This window comes from Balaenoptera musculus, chromosome 1 (assembly GCF_009873245.2).
Source record: "Balaenoptera musculus isolate JJ_BM4_2016_0621 chromosome 1, mBalMus1.pri.v3, whole genome shotgun sequence".
NCBI classification, from domain to species: Eukaryota; Metazoa; Chordata; class Mammalia; order Artiodactyla; family Balaenopteridae; genus Balaenoptera; species Balaenoptera musculus.
The window spans coordinates 104140169-104158463 of NC_045785.1; the positions used below are offsets into that span (position 1 = coordinate 104140169).

Sequence of the window (18295 nt, forward strand, 5' to 3'; positions counted from 1 at the left end):
TCTAAATCCAGTGACCTATAAGCTTCGTTTGACACTCTCTTTGAATTGATAACTTTTCTCCTCTTTGAAACAGTATGAATTTCATTACTTCCTCTTTCTCTGTGGGCTGTTTTTTTTTTCTCAGTCTTGGCTAGACCCTTCTTATTTTGCTGACCTCTAACTGTTGGAATACTTAAGGGCAGAGTCTTTGAACCTTTTCTCTGTCTACCCTCACTTTCTTTGATCTCTGGTCAGGTGGCTTTCTATATGCTGATGACGCTTAAATTTCTATCTCTAGCCATAGCCTCTCCCTGAACTTCAGACTCATATGTCCAAATCTTTTGTTTGTATCACCCTTGGATGTCTAATTAGGCATCTCAGATTTTTATATGTCCAAACCATACTTGTGATCTTCATTTCTTCAATAGTCTCCCCACCCTCTGTTCCTACAGACTTCCCCATATTAGTAAATAATTACTTTCTGTGGTTTTTCTAGCCCAAATCCTTGTAGCCATTCTTGATTCTCTCATGTCCAGTGCATTAGCAAATCCTATCAGCTCTACCTTCAAAACTTCCCTGGTGGTCCAGTGGTTAAGAATACACCCACCAATGCAGAGGACACAGGTTCGATCCCTGGTCCGGGAAGATCCCACATGCCACGGGGCAACTAAGTCCGTGTGCCACAACTACTGAGCCTGCGCTCTAGAGCCTGCGAGCTGCAACTACTGAGCCTGCCTGCCACAACTACTGAAGCCCGCGCACTCTAGAGCCTGTGCACTGCAACTCCTGAGCCCACATGCCGCAACTACTGAAGCCAACGTGCCTAGAGCCCATGCTCTGCAACGAGAAGCCACCGCAATGAGAAGCCCGCGTGCTGCAATGAAGAGTAGCCCCTGCTCGCCACAACTAGGGAAAGCCAAGATGCAGCAACGAAGACCCAGTGCAGCCAAAAATTAAAAAAAAAAAAAAATGAGTATTTAAGAAAAAAAAAACTTACCTGGAATTCAACCACATCTCATCACCTGCACTGCCACGACCTGGTTCAAACTACCAACATCTCTTATCTGTATTGTAATAGCTTTCTGACCGGTCTTCCATGCTTCCTTACTTGCCCCTCTGTGGTCTGTTCTCAACACAGCAGCCATTGTAATCTTTTTATAATGGAAGTTATATCACTTCCAGGAGCTCCATCTCACAAGGACTAACTACAAGCCACAGTCCTTACAGACATTGTCTCTTACCACTCTCCCCTTCTCCAGTGGAGCCCCCCTGGCCTTTTCATTATCCCTTACAGGCGACAAGAACATTCCTGTGTCATGGCTGTTGTGCTCCCTTTCTGCGTGGAACCATCTTCCCCTTTTGGCTAAGGCTTTCTCCCTCTCTTCTCATCACATGGCCATCCTGCTATCTCCTTCCCACCCTTGTACTCTTGGTCCCCTTCCCCCAGTGCTGTGTTTCTCCATAGCACCTGCTAGCACCTGATACACCAATATTTGTCTCATTCCCAGAGGATGTTAAACTTTATGAGATTTGGGGCCTCTTCTGTTTAATTCACTGTTATATCTCCAGCACCTAGAACGGTACCTGGCATTCAGTAAATGTTGAAGGAAGTGGGCATTTGATATCTGTTTGTTGCGTGCATGAATGTTTATGGTCCAATAAAATGAACTTTACTTGTAAGGATACAGTATGCTAATTGGACTTGCAGTCCTCTGGCCTCACTTCTTTGTAGTGGCAGATCGGGGTCTGTTGAGCCCAGCAGATGCTTTTCTCGGCTCTTTTGTAGAATCTGTTCTTAGGATTGGGAGCCGCTATGAAAGAAAACAAAGTTAGGTGCCACTTACTAATTTCTCCCTTCACTGTAATAAGCCAGGGTTATTCAGACTTTATCCTTTCTCATATTGATCACTCTGTGTGGCTAAGTGTGTATGAAACGTACATGCTGACCTCTCAGATGGAGAAGCAGGTTCTCATAACATACAAGTTCTTTATTCCTTCTTTCTCACAGGTCTACACTGCAGTGTATTCGCACGATGACCTGCGAATATGCACTTTGCTCATTCTTTGTACCTGGTGATCGGCAGGTGGTCATAGGAACAAAGGTAAACAGGCTTTTCCATGGATTTGGGGGACTTTTTCTACTCAGTATTCTTAAAGTTGTTTGAGAAATCTGCTTCCTTTTTTAGCATATGGGAAACGTATTAGAGCCAGATAGTATGAGAGGGTGTTAGTTCATTGCCCTTTTTTTTTGAGGTTTTTATTTTTATTTAATTTATTTATTTTGGGCTGCATTGGGTTTTTGTTGCCGCGCGCAGGCTTTCTCTAGTTGCAGCGTGAGCAGGGGCCAATCTTCGTCACGGTGCGTGGGCTTCTCTCGGGCTCTAGACACACGGGCTTCAGTAGTTGTGGCTCACGGGCTCCTGAGCGCAGGCTCAGTAGTTGTGGCTTGCAGGCTCTAGAGCGCAGGCTCAGTGGTTGTGGCGCATGGGCTTAGTTGCTCCGTGGCATGTGGGATCTTCCTGGACCAGGAATCGAACCCGTGTCCCCTGCATCAGCAGGTGGATTCTTAACCACTGCACCACCAGGGAAGTGTGAGGTTTTTATTTTTAAGTTTTGTTTTCTTTGTGTGTGTTTTTTTTTAAACCAAACCTTATGTCAAATTATGAAGAAAATTAAAATCATGACCTTGAGATAACTGTCACTAACATTTTGGAGATCAGCCTTTCATGCATCTTTTTATGAGCACACGTGTAATTGTGTTTTGAGAAGACTGATGATAAAAGACATTAACTACCAGCATCATGCGTGGCAGATAGAAGCATTTGGTAAAGACAGCCTGACTGATGAAGTCTTCAGCTGCTAATCAGATTGGGAGATAACCATGAGGGAATAAGCAGACGTGGATTTGGATTCAGGTTCTTCCCCTTACGAAATGGGTAATTTGGAACAAGTCATATAACTTCTCTTAGTGTGTTTCATTATCTATACAATGGAATGGTGACACTTGCTTTTTGGCAGAGCCTTCTGTGCCAGATGGGCCTAGGTTTGAATCCCAGCTCTTCCACTTACTGGCTATAAGACCTTTTGGGCAAGTTACTCAACCCTGTGAGCCTTAGTTTTTTCATGTAAAATGATGTAAATAACCTGCCTCACAGTCTGCAAAGCACTTAGCACAGAGACTGGCTCCCAGCAAGTAACTAATAAATAAGAACTGGTAGCAGAAGTAGCACAAATGGTAGTAGTCGGGGTGGTAGTGGGAATAAAGTGGAGTAAGGTCTATGGAATATTTTGAAAAGTGCTTTGCAAGTATTTGTCATTATTATCCCCCTAAACTAATGCCATGTGTGCATGATTATTTTATTAGAAAAACCTATGTTATCATAATGGATATTTTTGGTCCAGCAAAAAGTGTAAAATAAGCTGGAGAGATTTTAGGGTCAATGTCAGTGAAAGAACATTAAATTTCAGTTAAAAGTTTTCCTCATTTTTCATTCATTCTTTTAACAAATGTCCATCCACTATCTGCTATTGGGAAAACATTTTGCAAATTGCTTCAAAGACTATTTGTATGACTCAGACAGAACCCCTAGCCTAGTCTCTGTACCATGCTGCTGACATACATGATCTCATTTAATCCCCACAACAGCTTAGAGGGGTTGGTGATATAAAGTCCATTTTTCAGATGGAAAAACGGGCTCATGGAGATGAATTTACCCACAGTCAGAGTTAGAGAGAGGCAGCCCTGGGATTCAAGTCTTCCACTTACGTTCTTTCCACCACACGTGCACAGGCTTGTCATAGAGCAGGCGTTGCCACTGTGTGTGTTCCGTGCTGGCACCATGACCACAGCATATACATGGTCTAAACAGGAAGCGTGGCTGATAGTTTTCTAAGCTACTGTGATTTGTTTTTTTCAAGTTCATTGCCCTCCCTAGCATTGTAGGTAGTATTTCTCGTTATCAGTGTATTCTAGAGGGGGAAATCAAGAGTTGGTTAAGCCAACTACCATAGAGGATAGCCCACTTAAAGGATTGATTAAGTTTTTTAAAGGTTTTTAAGTTCCCCATTTGCTCTTACGTTTATTCTGATATGCCTGTGGCCATGCTATTTCCCTTTTGAAGTTGAGGAAACCAGTGGAAGTGACAGTAGTCCTGTACTACAAGGTTGTACTGTTCCTTAGTTGTACAGTATAGCAACCCTGCCAGGATTAACCCAACATGTCAGTAGGGGATTTAACAACATTTATTCACAGAGGAAGTACAGAGCATGGACCGTGGAAGCCCGTTTCCTGAGCAGTTAGCTACATTGTTGCTGCTTGGCTATGAAACGGTGTAGGTTGTGTGTTCATTTTGTGTCTTCCAAAGACAGGAAAGCTGCAGCTTTATGACTTGGCCTCAGGAAATCTGCTGGAGACAATAGATGCACATGATGGAGCTTTATGGTCCTTGTCGCTCTCTCCAGATCAGGTAACTAAACCAGATGTTAAGATCTGGGCTTCAGTACTCTGGCTGTACTTCCCATTTCTTATATCAAGTTCTACTGCTGCCTAACAGGGATTTCTCTCAGGGTTTCTTTAAAGAAAGCCCACTTTTGTCTAATCTCTAGATTTTATGTATGGTGCCGTATCTTGTGCCTGATAATATGAATAGCTGTCATTATGATTTGAGTTCTTGTTCAGCTGCTGTTGATCATCAGCTCCATGACATCAAATTGCTTACCCTCCTGACTTTTTACCAGTGGTTTGTGATACTTCTTAAGAGGAAATACTTCCTGGGGCAACACAATGTGGAGGATAGAGTAGACTTTTCTGCTCCCCTTGTAGTCCATACATCTCTGACTATATAAATCTAGTGATTTTTTAGTAAATATGTGAACCTTTTCAAGTCAATAACAGTGTATTTCCCTTCAAAGGAGTCACCCTGGAGAACCGTGTACTTAATTCCAGTAATGGTGCTGTTGCTCAGAGCATTTTGAGATATTTTTTTGACAACACCTTAAGGGATTGTGGCCCATTTATTTGAATACTCCCAATGGTGGCAAACCTTCATTCATTGAAAGTAGATATTTTTGGAAAAAAACGGAACCTGGAATTTAGACTGGGTAATGCCACTTGGGGTCAGAAATGAAACAGCATTTAAAATTTAAATAGTAGTAACATCTAGCGTTTGTAGAGTGTTCTCTTTTCCAAAGTGTTTTCACATCCATCATGTCATTATTGTTTTTTTCACAATGATTTTATGAACTAGGTAGTCTTTACAACTGCACCAACACTGAGGGTCATTATAAGGTTATTTTCCCATGTTACAAATCTCTGAAATGGCAGAATAGACATTTGAGATCTAGTTTTCTGACTCTGTGGTCCTTATAGTTTACACTAACACTAAAATGTGATAAAACCAATTGAATACTTCATAGCAAATTCTTTTGACTGTTGCCTTACCCTGCAGTGTTCACTGAGTCTTTCTTCCTGATGCTGAATGAAAGTATAACTAGAACTTTACACTAGTTATCATCTGACTACATTAGTCTCTGCTAGGAGTTCTCCAATAGGATCTGTGGTGGCATCCCCTAAAGAGCAGTGAAGGGAGTTAAGGAAAAACCACATATCCTAATTCTTACCCCATGCCATTAAATAAAAATGGTCTTTTATACTATTTTGAGGTGTCTTATTAAAGTTTCTGTACTAAGATTTTTTTTAACGGAAATGTCATTTGATTTTCAGCGTGGCTTTGTGACAGGTGGTGCAGATAAATCTGTCAAGTTCTGGGATTTTGAGTTGGTGAAAGATGAAAACAGTACCCAGAAGAGGTGAGTGGACATTTTTTATTTGTGTTCATTTTTGGGGAGCGAAAATGGGGAACCATTGAATGGGTTTTTGACGTGTATTGATATTTCTGTTGAGCTCCAGAGGGTTTTTGGAATTTTTTTGTGCCTTTGTACTCATTTTTCTTGATGCTTTCTGTAATGCTAGGCTTTCTGTGAAGCAAACCCGAACCTTGCAACTAGATGAAGAAGTTCTGTGTGTCAGTTACTCTCCCAATCAAAAGCTGTTGGCTGTGTCTTTGCTGGACTGTACTGTGAAAATTTTCTATGTTGATACTTTAAAGGTACAGTGGTTATGCCTATGGATATTTGCTTTCTTTCTGACTGACCTTGGGTTGAGACTATAAAGAAGTGGCTTTGACTGTTCCCAGCAATAGTATGTTTCTAAAAATTTGTGAATCAAAACATTGCAAGTGCACTGGGAAGGCTAGGGTTTTAAAAGAATCCTTTGGTTCATAAATTTTGTTTAAAGCAAGTTGTATTTCATATGTTCAGAAAATCTGTGGACAGAAAATCCTGTCGTAGCCAGTAGTTTTAAGAGCATTGCTAGGTGTCTTAGGCAGTGATTCCACACTTGGCTGTAAGTCAGGATCATTTGGGTTGCTTTTAAAAATATAGATTACTGGGCTCTACGCCCAGAGTCTCAGTGGGACTGGATTGGGCCTGGAAATATTGTTGTGAAACAAGTGCTCCAGAGACTTTTCAGCTAAGAGATCCAGAGAACATCTCTGTTCCATATTCTGACTGAGGGAATAGGCTTCTGCAGCAGCCCTGGCTCCACTATATTGCAGCATTCTTGGCAAGTGCATGCAGGGGTTGTATGCTAGATATGGGTACAAGTCGCCTTCAGTGGTTTGACTGTCTTCTTTGAAACTACAGACATAAAGCAATCCAGAACAGTCTTAGCATTGTATTTAAAGTTATATTTTAGATCTACAGGTAATAAATTATGCCTGTATTTTATAGACATGAGTTATTTATATTCTTTTTTTTTTTAATGTTTAGTTTTTTCTCTCACTATATGGACACAAACTGCCTGTCATATGCATGGACATCTCTTATGTAAGTAAAATTTAAATAGTGTCTCAGTAACAAGTTGTCTTTTCTAAAATGCTATCTTAGTTCTTGGCTTGATAGCTTCATTTTAGTGTTTTTCAGTTTGTTGTATAACTGACTATCCTAAAAAAAATTATAAAAATATATATTACAATCATACCTTAAATATATATATTTCTTTAATGCTTTTAGAATATTTTCACAGATACCTGAATTAATCCTCATAACCAGCTCCCTGTTTTGGATTCCCCAAATAGTATTTTCTTGTAGAAAAGTAATATAATTGGTAGAACACCCTAAAATATGAAGAACTTTCAAAAAGGCAGCCCCCTTTGTTCTGAAGTATAATGTTCGTAAGGAAAATGGAACTTCTCAATATTTACGGTATTTTGCATTATGTATACTTCCAGTCTCTTGACCAAAGTCATATTTTTTGCAATGTCTAGTTATGTTTAGGAGTGGCAATATATATTTAAAAACAATGTCTAGTCTGTGTAAAAGGAATTGGCCCCTGCTCTAGCTGTCTGCACTCAGTGCATTAACAGAATAAATTGGTGTCAGAAAATATTTTCAGTTTTCTTGTTATGTTGACAGCAATTTGAACTAGGTGCTAAAACAGGAAAGATAAGAGAATCAGTGATAGGAGACATGGCATAAAAAGGGCTAGGTCGTAAACATTCTATATAGTAGATTCTTTCCCAGCCTCATTTTTCTCTTTCCCTCTTCTCTCCCCCCAAACTCTATGACAGAGATTAGAGATTCTTTATTCTATCTATTGAACAAAGTAAACATAACCTACATCAAGGCACAACACTGTCCTGTAGCAGGACCAAAACATCTAAGCCACAGAGTTCTAGCTCACTTACAAGCTTTTTAAGTAGATCTGTAGGTAAAAGCAAGGATGTAGGTGCTCTTGGTAAAGAGATGAAATTAATTTTTTGGCATTAATGTTTTTGAAAGAAATGGGATACATGTTCTGGTTAGCTTTGCTCCAATTAGAGTTTCAGATAATCAAGTAATGTTTTACTTCTCTTCCTCCTAGGATGGAGCGCTGATAGCAACTGGTTCTGCCGACAGGAACGTGAAGATCTGGGGTCTGGACTTTGGGGACTGCCACAAGTCTCTGTTTGCACATGATGACAGGTAGGTGTCATCTCTTCAAAGACCTCCCGTTGAGTCACCTGTAGGTATCATTTCCCGGGAGCATCTGTGTCTATTATTTAGTGTTCTCAGATAGTCAGAAATGAAAAATTCTAAAATGTAAATAGTCAGACACTCTAGAACTAGCTGTTCAAAAGCTATTTATGTGTATAAGACTCTTTAATGATGAGGAATTTGATGACATTTGAGTACTTCTCTCACTTTTCAGTGTGATGTACCTAAAGTTTGTACCCAAGTCTCACCTCTTCTTCACTGCTGGGAAAGACCATAAGATTAAGCAGTGGGATGCAGACAAATTTGAACACATACAAACTCTGGAGGTAACCTCTTGCCTGCTTTGCTTGCTCGGTACTTAAGAACTTCTTTTAAGATCAAGTGTTGATTTCCCACTAACGTAAGCAGTTAGCGGTCTATGAATAAGGTATTCTTACTCAGGATTTTTGGTTTTTGTCCTTTCTCTCCGCAGGGGCATCACCAAGAAATATGGTGCTTGGCTGTAAGCCCCAGTGGGGACTATATTGTATCATCGTCCCATGACAAATCTCTGAGACTTTGGGAGAGAACAAGGGAGCCTCTTATTCTTGAGGAAGAAAGGGAGATGGTAAGGAGTTCAGCCTTGGTTACAAATGTGCTGGTGGGTGTCAGTATCTGACACGCTGTCTCAGCTCGAGCTTCCTGTCTAGTGCTGTCACACCTCAGTCAGTGCAAGTCCATTGAGCTCCAAAAGATGTTTCCAAGACTGCTGACACCACTTCGGCAGCCAAGCGGAGACAGAGATGCCATAAGGGGGTTGGATTGTGAAAGAAGCAGCTTCTCACTGTCTCATTTCACTTCACATAGGGGTCATGTTTTTTCTTTGAAATTAATTCATATCTATCTCTTGTCAGCAAAGGGAAGCAGAATATGAGGAGAGTGTGGCCAAAGAAGACCAACCAGTAGTAAGTCAATCTTTTGGGACCCTCAGACTGTGTCCTGTAATTATCTTATTGGAATTTACTGTGATTTCAAGAATTTCTAATGGGATTAGAATTGGGACTAGATGCCAAAGTCGTCCACAGCTGATATGGGAAGGAATCTGTGTAGTCCTTCTTAATCCAGCTGTATATCCTGATTTTATGGGACAAATGATTGACCAGATTTGGTATTGAATGATTGTCGTTCTGGCTTTTTTTCTTTAAGGAGGCTTTAGGCAGTTGTTTCACTGTAAATGAGAAATCAGAAAAAATTTGAGAAATTGGGCATTCTCTTTAAACATGTGTTGTAGAGCAGGGTATTCTTCTGATAATGCATATAACACATTTAACATAGTGTCTGGCACTTACTAAGTACTCAGTTAATGGTAGCTGATAACACCATGTAACAGTCATTGTAACATAGTAATGTCTATTCTTTTCTGGATATAAGATTAATTTATTGGCTCTTTAACACCTGTCAATGATATTGTTAAAGGATCTCTTTGTTCCTGGCAGGTTCCAGGAGAGACTCAAGGTGACAATTACTTTACTGGAAAGAAAACTATTGAAACGGTCAAAGCGGTAAGTTGATACTAGAATTCAGTATCTCATTTTTATTTTTATTTTTTTATTTCCAAAAAGTATTTTATTAAAATCTAAAGAAAAACACAAAGGAAACAATTATAAGAAATAAAAACAGCATGAAATTGCCCTTTTCCTAGATTTGACCCTAAAATCACCAAATAAGTGTTACGAGCCCCTATTCTAATCTCTTCACTTTATGGCAGTAGTTCTCAAAGTGGAGCCCCCAGACCAGAAGCATCAGCATCCCCTGAGAACTTGTTAGAAAAGGAATTTCCCAGGCCCTAGCCCAAACCTGCTGAATCTGAATCACAGGGGTGGGGTGAGCAATAAGTGGGGGTTTTTTTGTTTGTTTGCTTTTTTGATTATAGACTCTTTTTTTAAATTGAAGTGTAGTTGATTTACAATGTTGTGTGAATTTTTGCTGTACAGCAAAGTAATTCAGTTATATATACATTCTTATAAATTCTTTTCCATTATGGTTTATCATAGGATACTGACTATAGTTCCCTGTGCTATACAGTAGGACCTTGATGTTTATCCATTCCATATATAATAGTTTACATCTGCTAACCCCAACCTTCTACTCCATCCCTCTCCCAAAGCAGCCACAAGTCTGTTCTCTATGTCTGTGAGTCTGTCTCTGTTTTGTAGATAGGTTCATTTGTGTCATGTTTTATTTAGATTCTACATATAAGGGATATCATATGGTATTTGTCTTTCTGACTTCACTTAGTATGATAATCTCTAGTTGCATCCATGTTGCTGCAAATGGCATATTTTGTTCTTTTTTATGGTTCAGTAGTATTCCATTGTACATTTGTACCACATCTTTTTTTTTTTAACATCTTGATTGGGGTATAATGGCTTTACATTTTTGTGTTAGTTTCTGCTGTATAACAAAGTGAATCAGCTATACGTATATATATATCCCCATATCCCCTCCCTCTTGCGTCTCCCTCCCACCCTCCCTATCCCACCCCTCTAGTGTACCACATCTTCTTTATCCATTCATCTGTTGATGGACATTTAGGTTGTTTCCATGTCTTGGATATTGTGAATAGTGCTGCTATGAACATAAGGGTGCACGTATCTTTTTGGATTAGAGTTTTGTCTGGATATATGCCCAGGAGTGGGATTGATGGATCATATGGTAATTCTAGTTTTAGTTTCTTGAGGAACCTCCATACTGTTTTCCATAGTGGCTGTACCAACTTACATTTCCACCAACAGTGTAAGAGGGTTCCCTTTTCTTCACATCCTCTCCAACGTTTGTTATTTGTAGAGTTTTTAATGTGGCCATTCTGACCACTGTGAGGTAGTACCTCATTGTAGTTCTGATTTGTATTTCTCTAATAATTAGCAGTGTTGAGCATCTTTTCATGTGCCTATTGGCCATCTGTATTTCTTTGGAGAAATGTCTGTTTAGGTCTTCTGCCCATTTTTCGAATGGGATGTTTGTTTTTTTGTTGTAGAGTTGTATGAGCTGTTTGTATGTTTTGGAAATTAAGTCCTTCTCAGTCACATCGTTCACAAATATTTTCTCCCATTCTGTAGGTTGTCTTTTCGTTTTTTTTATGGTTTCCGTTGCTGTGCAGAAGCTTGTAAGTTTGATTATGTCCCATTTAATTATTTTTGTTTTTATTTCTATTGCCTTGGGAGACTGACCTAAGAAAACATTGGTACTATTTATGTCAGAGAATGTTTTGTCTGTGATCTCTTCTAGGAATTTTATGGTGTCATGCCTTATGTTTAAGTCTTTAAGCCATTTTGAGTTTATTTCTTTGTATGGTGAGCGGGTTCTAACTTCATCAGTTTACATGCAGCTGTCCAGCTTTCCCAACACCACTTGCTGAAGAGACTTTTTCCCATTGTATGTTCTTGCCTCCTTTGTTAAAGGTTACTTGACAGTAGGTGTGTGGGTTTATTTCTGAGCTCTCTATTCTGTTCCATTGATCCATATGTCTGTTTTTGTGCCAATACCATGCTGTTTTGATTACTGTAGCTTTGTAGTATTGTCTGAAGTCTGGGAGGGTTATGCCTCCTGCTTTGTTCTTTTTCTTCAGGATTGCTTTGGCAATTCTGGGTCTTTTATGGTTCCATATAAATTTTAGGATTATTTGTTCTAGTTCTGTGAAAAATGTCATGGGTAATTTGATAGGGATCGCATTAAATCTGTAAATTGCCTTGGGTAGTATGCCCATTTTAACAGTATTAATTCTTCCAGTCCAAGAACATGGGATATCTTTCCATTTCTTTTCTTAAAAAATTTATTTATTTATTTATTTATTTATTTATTTATTTATTTATTTATTTATTTCTGCCTGCATTGGGTCTTCATTGCTGCATGCGGGCTTTCTCTAGTTGTGGTGAGTGGGGGGCTACTCTTCATTGCAGTGCATGGGCTCTAGGCGCGCAGGCTACAGTAGTTGTGGCATGTGGGCTCAGTAGTTGTGGCTTGCAGGCTCTAGAGCGTGGGCTCAGTAGTTGTGGCGCATGGACTTAGTTGCTCCGCGGCATGTGGGATCTTCCTGGACCAGGGCTCGAACCCGTGTGCCCTGTGTTGGCAGACAGATTCTTAACCACTGTGCCACCAGGGAAGTCCCTATCTTTCCATTTCATTGAATCATCTTCAATTTTCTTTATTAAGGTTTTATAGTTCTCAGTGTAGAAGTCTTTCACTTTTTTGGTCAGGTCTATTGCTAAGTATTTTATTTTTGGGTTGTGATTTTGAAAGGTATTTTGGTTTTTTTGGATGTAATGTCCTGAAAATAGCAATTAAGTCTAACTCTTCTATTGTGTCATTTAAGATCTCTGTTGCCTTGATTTTCTGTCTAGAAGATCTGTCCATTGATGTGAGTAGGGTGTTAAAGTCTCCTACTATTATTGTATTGTCAGTTTTTCCCTTTATGTGTATTAGTATTTTCTTTTTATTTAAATTTATTTTTTTTTATTTTTGGCTGCGTTGGGTCTTTGTTGCTGCACGTGGGGTTTCTCTAGTTGCAGCGAGTGGGGGCTACTCATCGTTGCGGTGCATGGGCTTCTCATTGCGTTAGCTTCTCTTTGTTGTGGAGCCCAGGCTCTAGGTGCACAGGCTTCAGTGGTTGTGGCACCTAGGCTCAGTAGTTGTGGCTCGCGGGCTCTAGAGCGCAGGCTCAGTAGTGGCGCATGGTCTTAGTTGCTCCGCGGCATGTGGGATCTTCCCGTACCAGGGCTCGAACTCGTGTCCCCTGCATTGGCAGGCGGACACTTAACCACTGCGTCACCAGGGAAGTCCCTGTATATTAGTATTTGTTTTATATATTTGGGTGCTCCTATATTGGGTGCATATATGTTGATGAGTGTAAACTCCTTTTCTTGTATTGATCCTTTTATTATTATATAGTGTCCTTCTTTATCTTTCTTTATGGGCTTTGTTTTAAAGTCTGTTTTGTCCAATATGAGTATTGCAAACCCAGCTTTCTTGTCATTTCTGTTTGCATGAAATATCTTTTCACATCCCCTCCCTTTGAGTATTTCGTCTTTGTCCCTTTTTCTTTGTTTTTCCTTTTGTGGTTGATGATTTTCTTTCGTATTATGTTCTTTTTGGTTTTTGTGAATCTGTTGTATGTTTTTCATTTGAAGTTATCCTGTTTTTCAAGCATGTTAACCCCATCCTATATCTACTTGCCTTAGACTGGTAGTCATATAGGCTCAAACACATTCTAGGATATGAAAAAAAGAAAAATCTACCTTTTCTTACTCTCCTCACCCACATTTTATGATTTTGATGTCCTGTTTTACATCTTGATGTTCATGCTTTTGCTGTTCATTGTGATATCATCACGTTCACAAATATTTTAATTTTTTTTTTAATCTGTGTATTGGCTTATTTATGTGAGTTGCTTTCCAATTGTGGATTTTCTCTTTCCAATATATTCTTCCTGCTTTTTCTGCTTAGAGAGTACCCTTCAATATTTGCTTTAGGATAGGTTTAGTATTGCTATATTCTTTTAGTTTTTGCTTGTCTGAGAAATTCTTTATCCCTCCTTCTATTCTAAATGATAATCTTGCTGGCTAGAGTATCCTCGGATGCACATTCTTCCCTTTCAGGACTTCACATATATCTTGCCACTCCCTTCTGGCCTGCAGTGTTTCTGTAGAGAAATCTGCTGATAGCCTTATGGGGGTTCCCTTGTAATTAACTGGTTTTTTCTTGCTGCCTTGAGAATCCTCTCTTCGTCTTTAACTTGTGCCTTTTTTTTGTTTTTTTTAACATCTTTATTGGAATATAATTGCTTTACAATGGTGTGTTAGTTTCTGCTTTATAACAAAGTGAATCAGTTATACATATACATCTGTTCCCATATCTCTTCCCTCTTGCATCTCCCTCCCTCCCACCCTCCCTATCCCACCCCTCTAGGTGGTCACAAAGCACCAAGCTGATCTCCCTGCGCTATGCGGTTGCTTCCCACTAGCTATCTATTTTACGTTTGGTAGTGTATATATGTCCATGCCACTCTCTCACTTTGTTACAGCTTACCCTTCCCCCTCCCCATATCCTCAAGTCCATTCTCTAATAGGTCTGTGTCTTTATTCCCGTCTTGCCACCAGGTTCTTCATGAGCTTTTTTTTTTTTTCCCCCTTAGATTCCATATATATGTGTTAGCATACTGTATTTGTTTTTCTCTTTCTGACTTACTTCACTCTGTATGACAGACTCTAACTCCATCCACCTCACTACAAATAACTCCATTTCGTTTCTTCTTATGGCTGACTAATATTCCATTGTATATATGTGCCACATCTTCTTTATCCATTCATCTGATGATGGACACTTAGGTTGCTTCCATGTCCTGGCTATTGTAAATAGAGCTGCAATGAACATTTTGGTACATGACTCTTTTTGAATTATGGTTTTCTCAGGGTATATGCCCAGTAGTGGGATTGCGGGGTCGTATGGTAGTTCTATTTTTAGTTTTTTAAGGAACCTCCATACTGTTCTCCATAGTGGCTGTATCAATTTACATTCCCACCAGCAGTGCAAGAGTGTTCCCTTTTCTCCACACCCTCTCCAGCATTTATTGTTTCTAGATTTTATGATGATGGCCATTCTGACCGGTGTGAGATGACATCTCATTGTAGTTTTGATTTGCATTTCTCTAATGATTAATGATGTTGAGCATTCTTTCATGTGTTTGTTGGCAATCTGTATAGCTTCTTTGGAGAAATGTCTATTTAGGTCTTCTGCCCATTTTTGGATTGGGTTGTTTGTTTTTTTGTTATTGAGCTGCATGAGCTGTTTGTAAATTTTGGAGATTAATCGTTTGTCAGTTGCTTCATTTGCAGATATTTTCTCCCATTCTGAGGGTTGTCTTTTGGTCTTGTTTATGGTTTCCTTTGCTGTGCAAAAGCTTTTAAGTTTCATTAGGTCCCATTTGTTTATTTTTGTTTTTATTTCCATTTCTCTAGGAGCTGGGTCAAAAAGGATCTTGCTGTGATTTATGTCATAGAGTGTTCTGCCTATGCTTTCCTCTAAGAGTTTGATAGTGTCTGGCCTTACATTTAGGTCTTTAATCCATTTTGAGTTTATTTTTGTGTATGGTGTCAGGGAGTGTTCTAATTTCATACTTTTACATGTAGCTGTCCAGTTTTCCCAGCACCACTTATTGAAGAGGCTGTCTTTTCTCCACTGTATATGCTTGCCTCCTTTATCAAAGATAAGGTGACCATATGTGCATGGGTTTATCTCTGGGCTTTCTATCCTGTTCCATTGATCTATATTTCTGTTTTTGTGCCTGTACCATACTGTCTTGATTACTGTAGCTTTGTAGTATAGTCTGAAGTCAGGAAGCCTGATTCCTCCAGCTCCGTTTTTCGTTCTCAAGATTGCTTTGGCTATTCGGGGTCTTTTGCGTTTCCATACAAATTTTGAAATTTTTTGTTCTAGTTCTGTGAAAAATGCCAGTGGTAGTTTGATAGGGATTGCATTGAATCTGTAGATTGCTTTGGGTAGTAGAGTCATTTTCACAACGTTGATTCTTCCAATCCAAGAACATGGTATATCTCTCCATCTATTTGTATCATCTTTGATTTCTTTTATCAGTGTCTTATAATTTCCTGCATACAGGTTTTTTGTCTCCTTAGGTAGGTTTATTCCTAGATATTTTATTCTTTTTGTTGCAGTGGTAAATGGGAGTATTTTCTTAATTTCACTTTCAGATTTTCCATCATTAGTGTATAGGAATGCAAGAGATTTCTGTGCATTAATTTTGTATCCTGCTACTTTTCCAAATTCATTGCTTAGCTCTAGTAGTTTTCTGGTAGCATCTTTAGGATTCTCTGTGTGTAGTATCATGTCATCTGCAAACAGTGACAGCTTTACTCTTCTTTTCCGATTTGGATTCCTTTTATCTCTTTTTCTTCTCTGATTGCTGTGGCTAAAACTTCCAAAACTATGTTGAATAATAGTGGTGAGAGTGGGCAACCTTGTCTTGTTCCTGATCTTAGTGGAAATGGTTTCAGTTTTTCACCATTGAGGACGATGTTGGCTGTGGGTTTGTCATATATGGCCTTTATTATGATGAGGAAAGTTTCCTCTATGCCTACTTTCTGCAGGGCTTTTATCACAAATGGGTGTTGAATTTTGTCGAAAGCTTTCTCTGCATCTATTGAGATGATCATATGGTTTTCCTCCTTCAATTTGTTAATATGGTGTATCACGTTGATTGATTTGCGTATATTGAAGAATCCTTGCATTCCTGGAATAAACCCCACTTGATCATGGTGTATGATCCTTTTAATGTGCTGTTGGATTCTGTTTGCTAGTATTTTGTTCAGGATTTTTGCATCTATGTTCATCAGTGATATTGGCCTGTAGTTTTCTTTCTTTGTGACATCTCTTTCTGGTTTTGGTATCAGGGTGATGTTGGCCTCGTAGAATGAGTTGGGGAGTGTTCCTCCCTCTGCAATATTTTGGAATAGTTTGAGAAGGATAGGTGTTAGCTCTTCTCTAAATGTTTCATAGAATTCTCCTGTGAAGCCATCTGGTCCTAGGCTTTTGTTTGTTGGAAGATTTTTAATCACAGTTTCAATTTCAGTGCTTGTGATTGGTCTGTTCATGTTTTCTATTTCTTCCTGGTTCAGTCTTGGCAGGTTGTGCATTTCTAAGAATCTGTCCATTTCTTCCAGGTTGTCCATTTTATTGGCATAGAGTTGCTTGTAGTAATCTCTAATGATCGTTTGTATTTCTGCAGTGTCAGTTGTTACTTCTCCTTTTTCATTTCTAATTCTATTGATTTGAGTCTTCCCCCTTTTTTTCTTGATGAGTCTGGCTAATGGTTTATCAATTTTGTCTTCTCAAAGAACCAGCTTTTAGTTTTATTCATCTTTGCTATCGTTTCCTTCATTTCTTTTTCATTTATTTCTGATCTGCTCTTTGTGATTTCTTTCCTTCTGCTAACTTTGGGGGTTTTTTGTTCTTCTTTCTCTAATTGCTTTAGGTGCAAGGTTAGGTTGTTTATTTGAGATGTTTCCTGTTTCTTAAGGTAGGATTGTATTGCTATAAACTTCCCTCTTAGAACTGCTTTTGCTGCATCCCATAGGTTTTGGGTCATCATGTCTCCATTGTCATTTGTTTCTAGGTATTTTTTGATTTCCCCTTTGATTTCTTCAGTGATCACTTCGTTATTAAGTGGTGTATTGTTTAGCCTCCATGTGTTTGTATTTTTTACAGACCTTTTCGTGTAATTGATATCCAGTCTCATAGCGTTGTGGTCGGAAAAGATACTTGATACAATTTCAATTTTCTTAAATTTACCAAGACTTGATTTGTGACCCAAGATATGATCTACCTGGAGAATGTTCCCTGAGCACTTGAGACGAAAGTGTATTCTGTTGTTTTTGGATGGAATGTCCTATAAATATCAGTTAAGTCCATCTTGTTTAATGTGTCGTTTAAAGCTTGTGTTTCTTTATTTTCATTTTGGATGATCTGTCCATTGGTGAAAGTGGGGTGTTAAAATCCCCTACTATGATTGTGTTACTGTTGATTTCCCTTTTTATGGCTGTTAGCACTTGCCTTATTTATTGAGGTGCTCCTATGTTGGGTGCATAAATTTTTACAATTGTCATATCTTCTTGGATCGATCCCTTGATCATTATGTAGTGTCCTTCTTTGTCTCTTGTAATAGTCTTTATTTTAAAATCTATTTTGTCTGATATGAGAATTGCTACTCCAGCTTTCTTTTGATTTCCATTTGCATGTAATGTGTTTTTCCATCCCCTCACTTTTAGTCTCTATGTGTCCCTCGGTCTGAAGTGGGTCTCTTGTAGACAGCATATATACGGGTCTTGTTTTTGTATCCATTCAGCCAGTCTGTGTCTTTTGGTTGGAGCATTTAATCCATTTACATTTAAGGTAGTTATCGATATGTATGGTCCTATTCCCATTTTCTTAAATGTTTTGGGTTTGTTATTGTAGGTATTTTCCTTCTCTTGTGTTTCTTGCCTAGAGAAGATCCTTTAGCATTTGTTGTAAAGCTGGTTTCGTGGTGCTGAACTCTCTCAGCTTTTGCTTGTCTGTAAAGTTTTAATTTCTCCATCAAATCTGAGTGAGATCCTTGCTGGGTAGAGTAATCTTGGTTGTGGGTTTTTCTCCTTCATCACTTTAAATATGTACTGCCACTCCTGGCTTGCAGAGTTTCTGCTGAAAGATCAGCTGTTAACCTTATGGGGATTCCCTTGTGTGTTATTTGTTGTTT

General features: G+C 39.0%; 1 protein-coding gene across 2 annotated transcripts in view; it reads left to right on the forward strand.

The window, feature by feature from the left end:
- WDR3 (WD repeat domain 3) overlaps positions 1–18295 on the forward strand; it is a 47720-nt gene that overhangs the window by 16023 nt on the left and 13402 nt on the right. For both annotated transcript variants that reach the window (XM_036849160.1, XM_036849169.1), the window contains exons 12-21: positions 1988–2081; positions 4344–4445; positions 5702–5787; positions 5951–6086; positions 6808–6864; positions 7901–8001; positions 8228–8339; positions 8486–8620; positions 8907–8957; positions 9489–9554. In XM_036849160.1, the coding sequence (XP_036705055.1) occupies positions 1988–2081; positions 4344–4445; positions 5702–5787; positions 5951–6086; positions 6808–6864; positions 7901–8001; positions 8228–8339; positions 8486–8620; positions 8907–8957; positions 9489–9554 (940 nt within the window). The remainder of the gene's footprint in view (positions 1–1987; positions 2082–4343; positions 4446–5701; positions 5788–5950; positions 6087–6807; positions 6865–7900; positions 8002–8227; positions 8340–8485; positions 8621–8906; positions 8958–9488; positions 9555–18295) is intronic.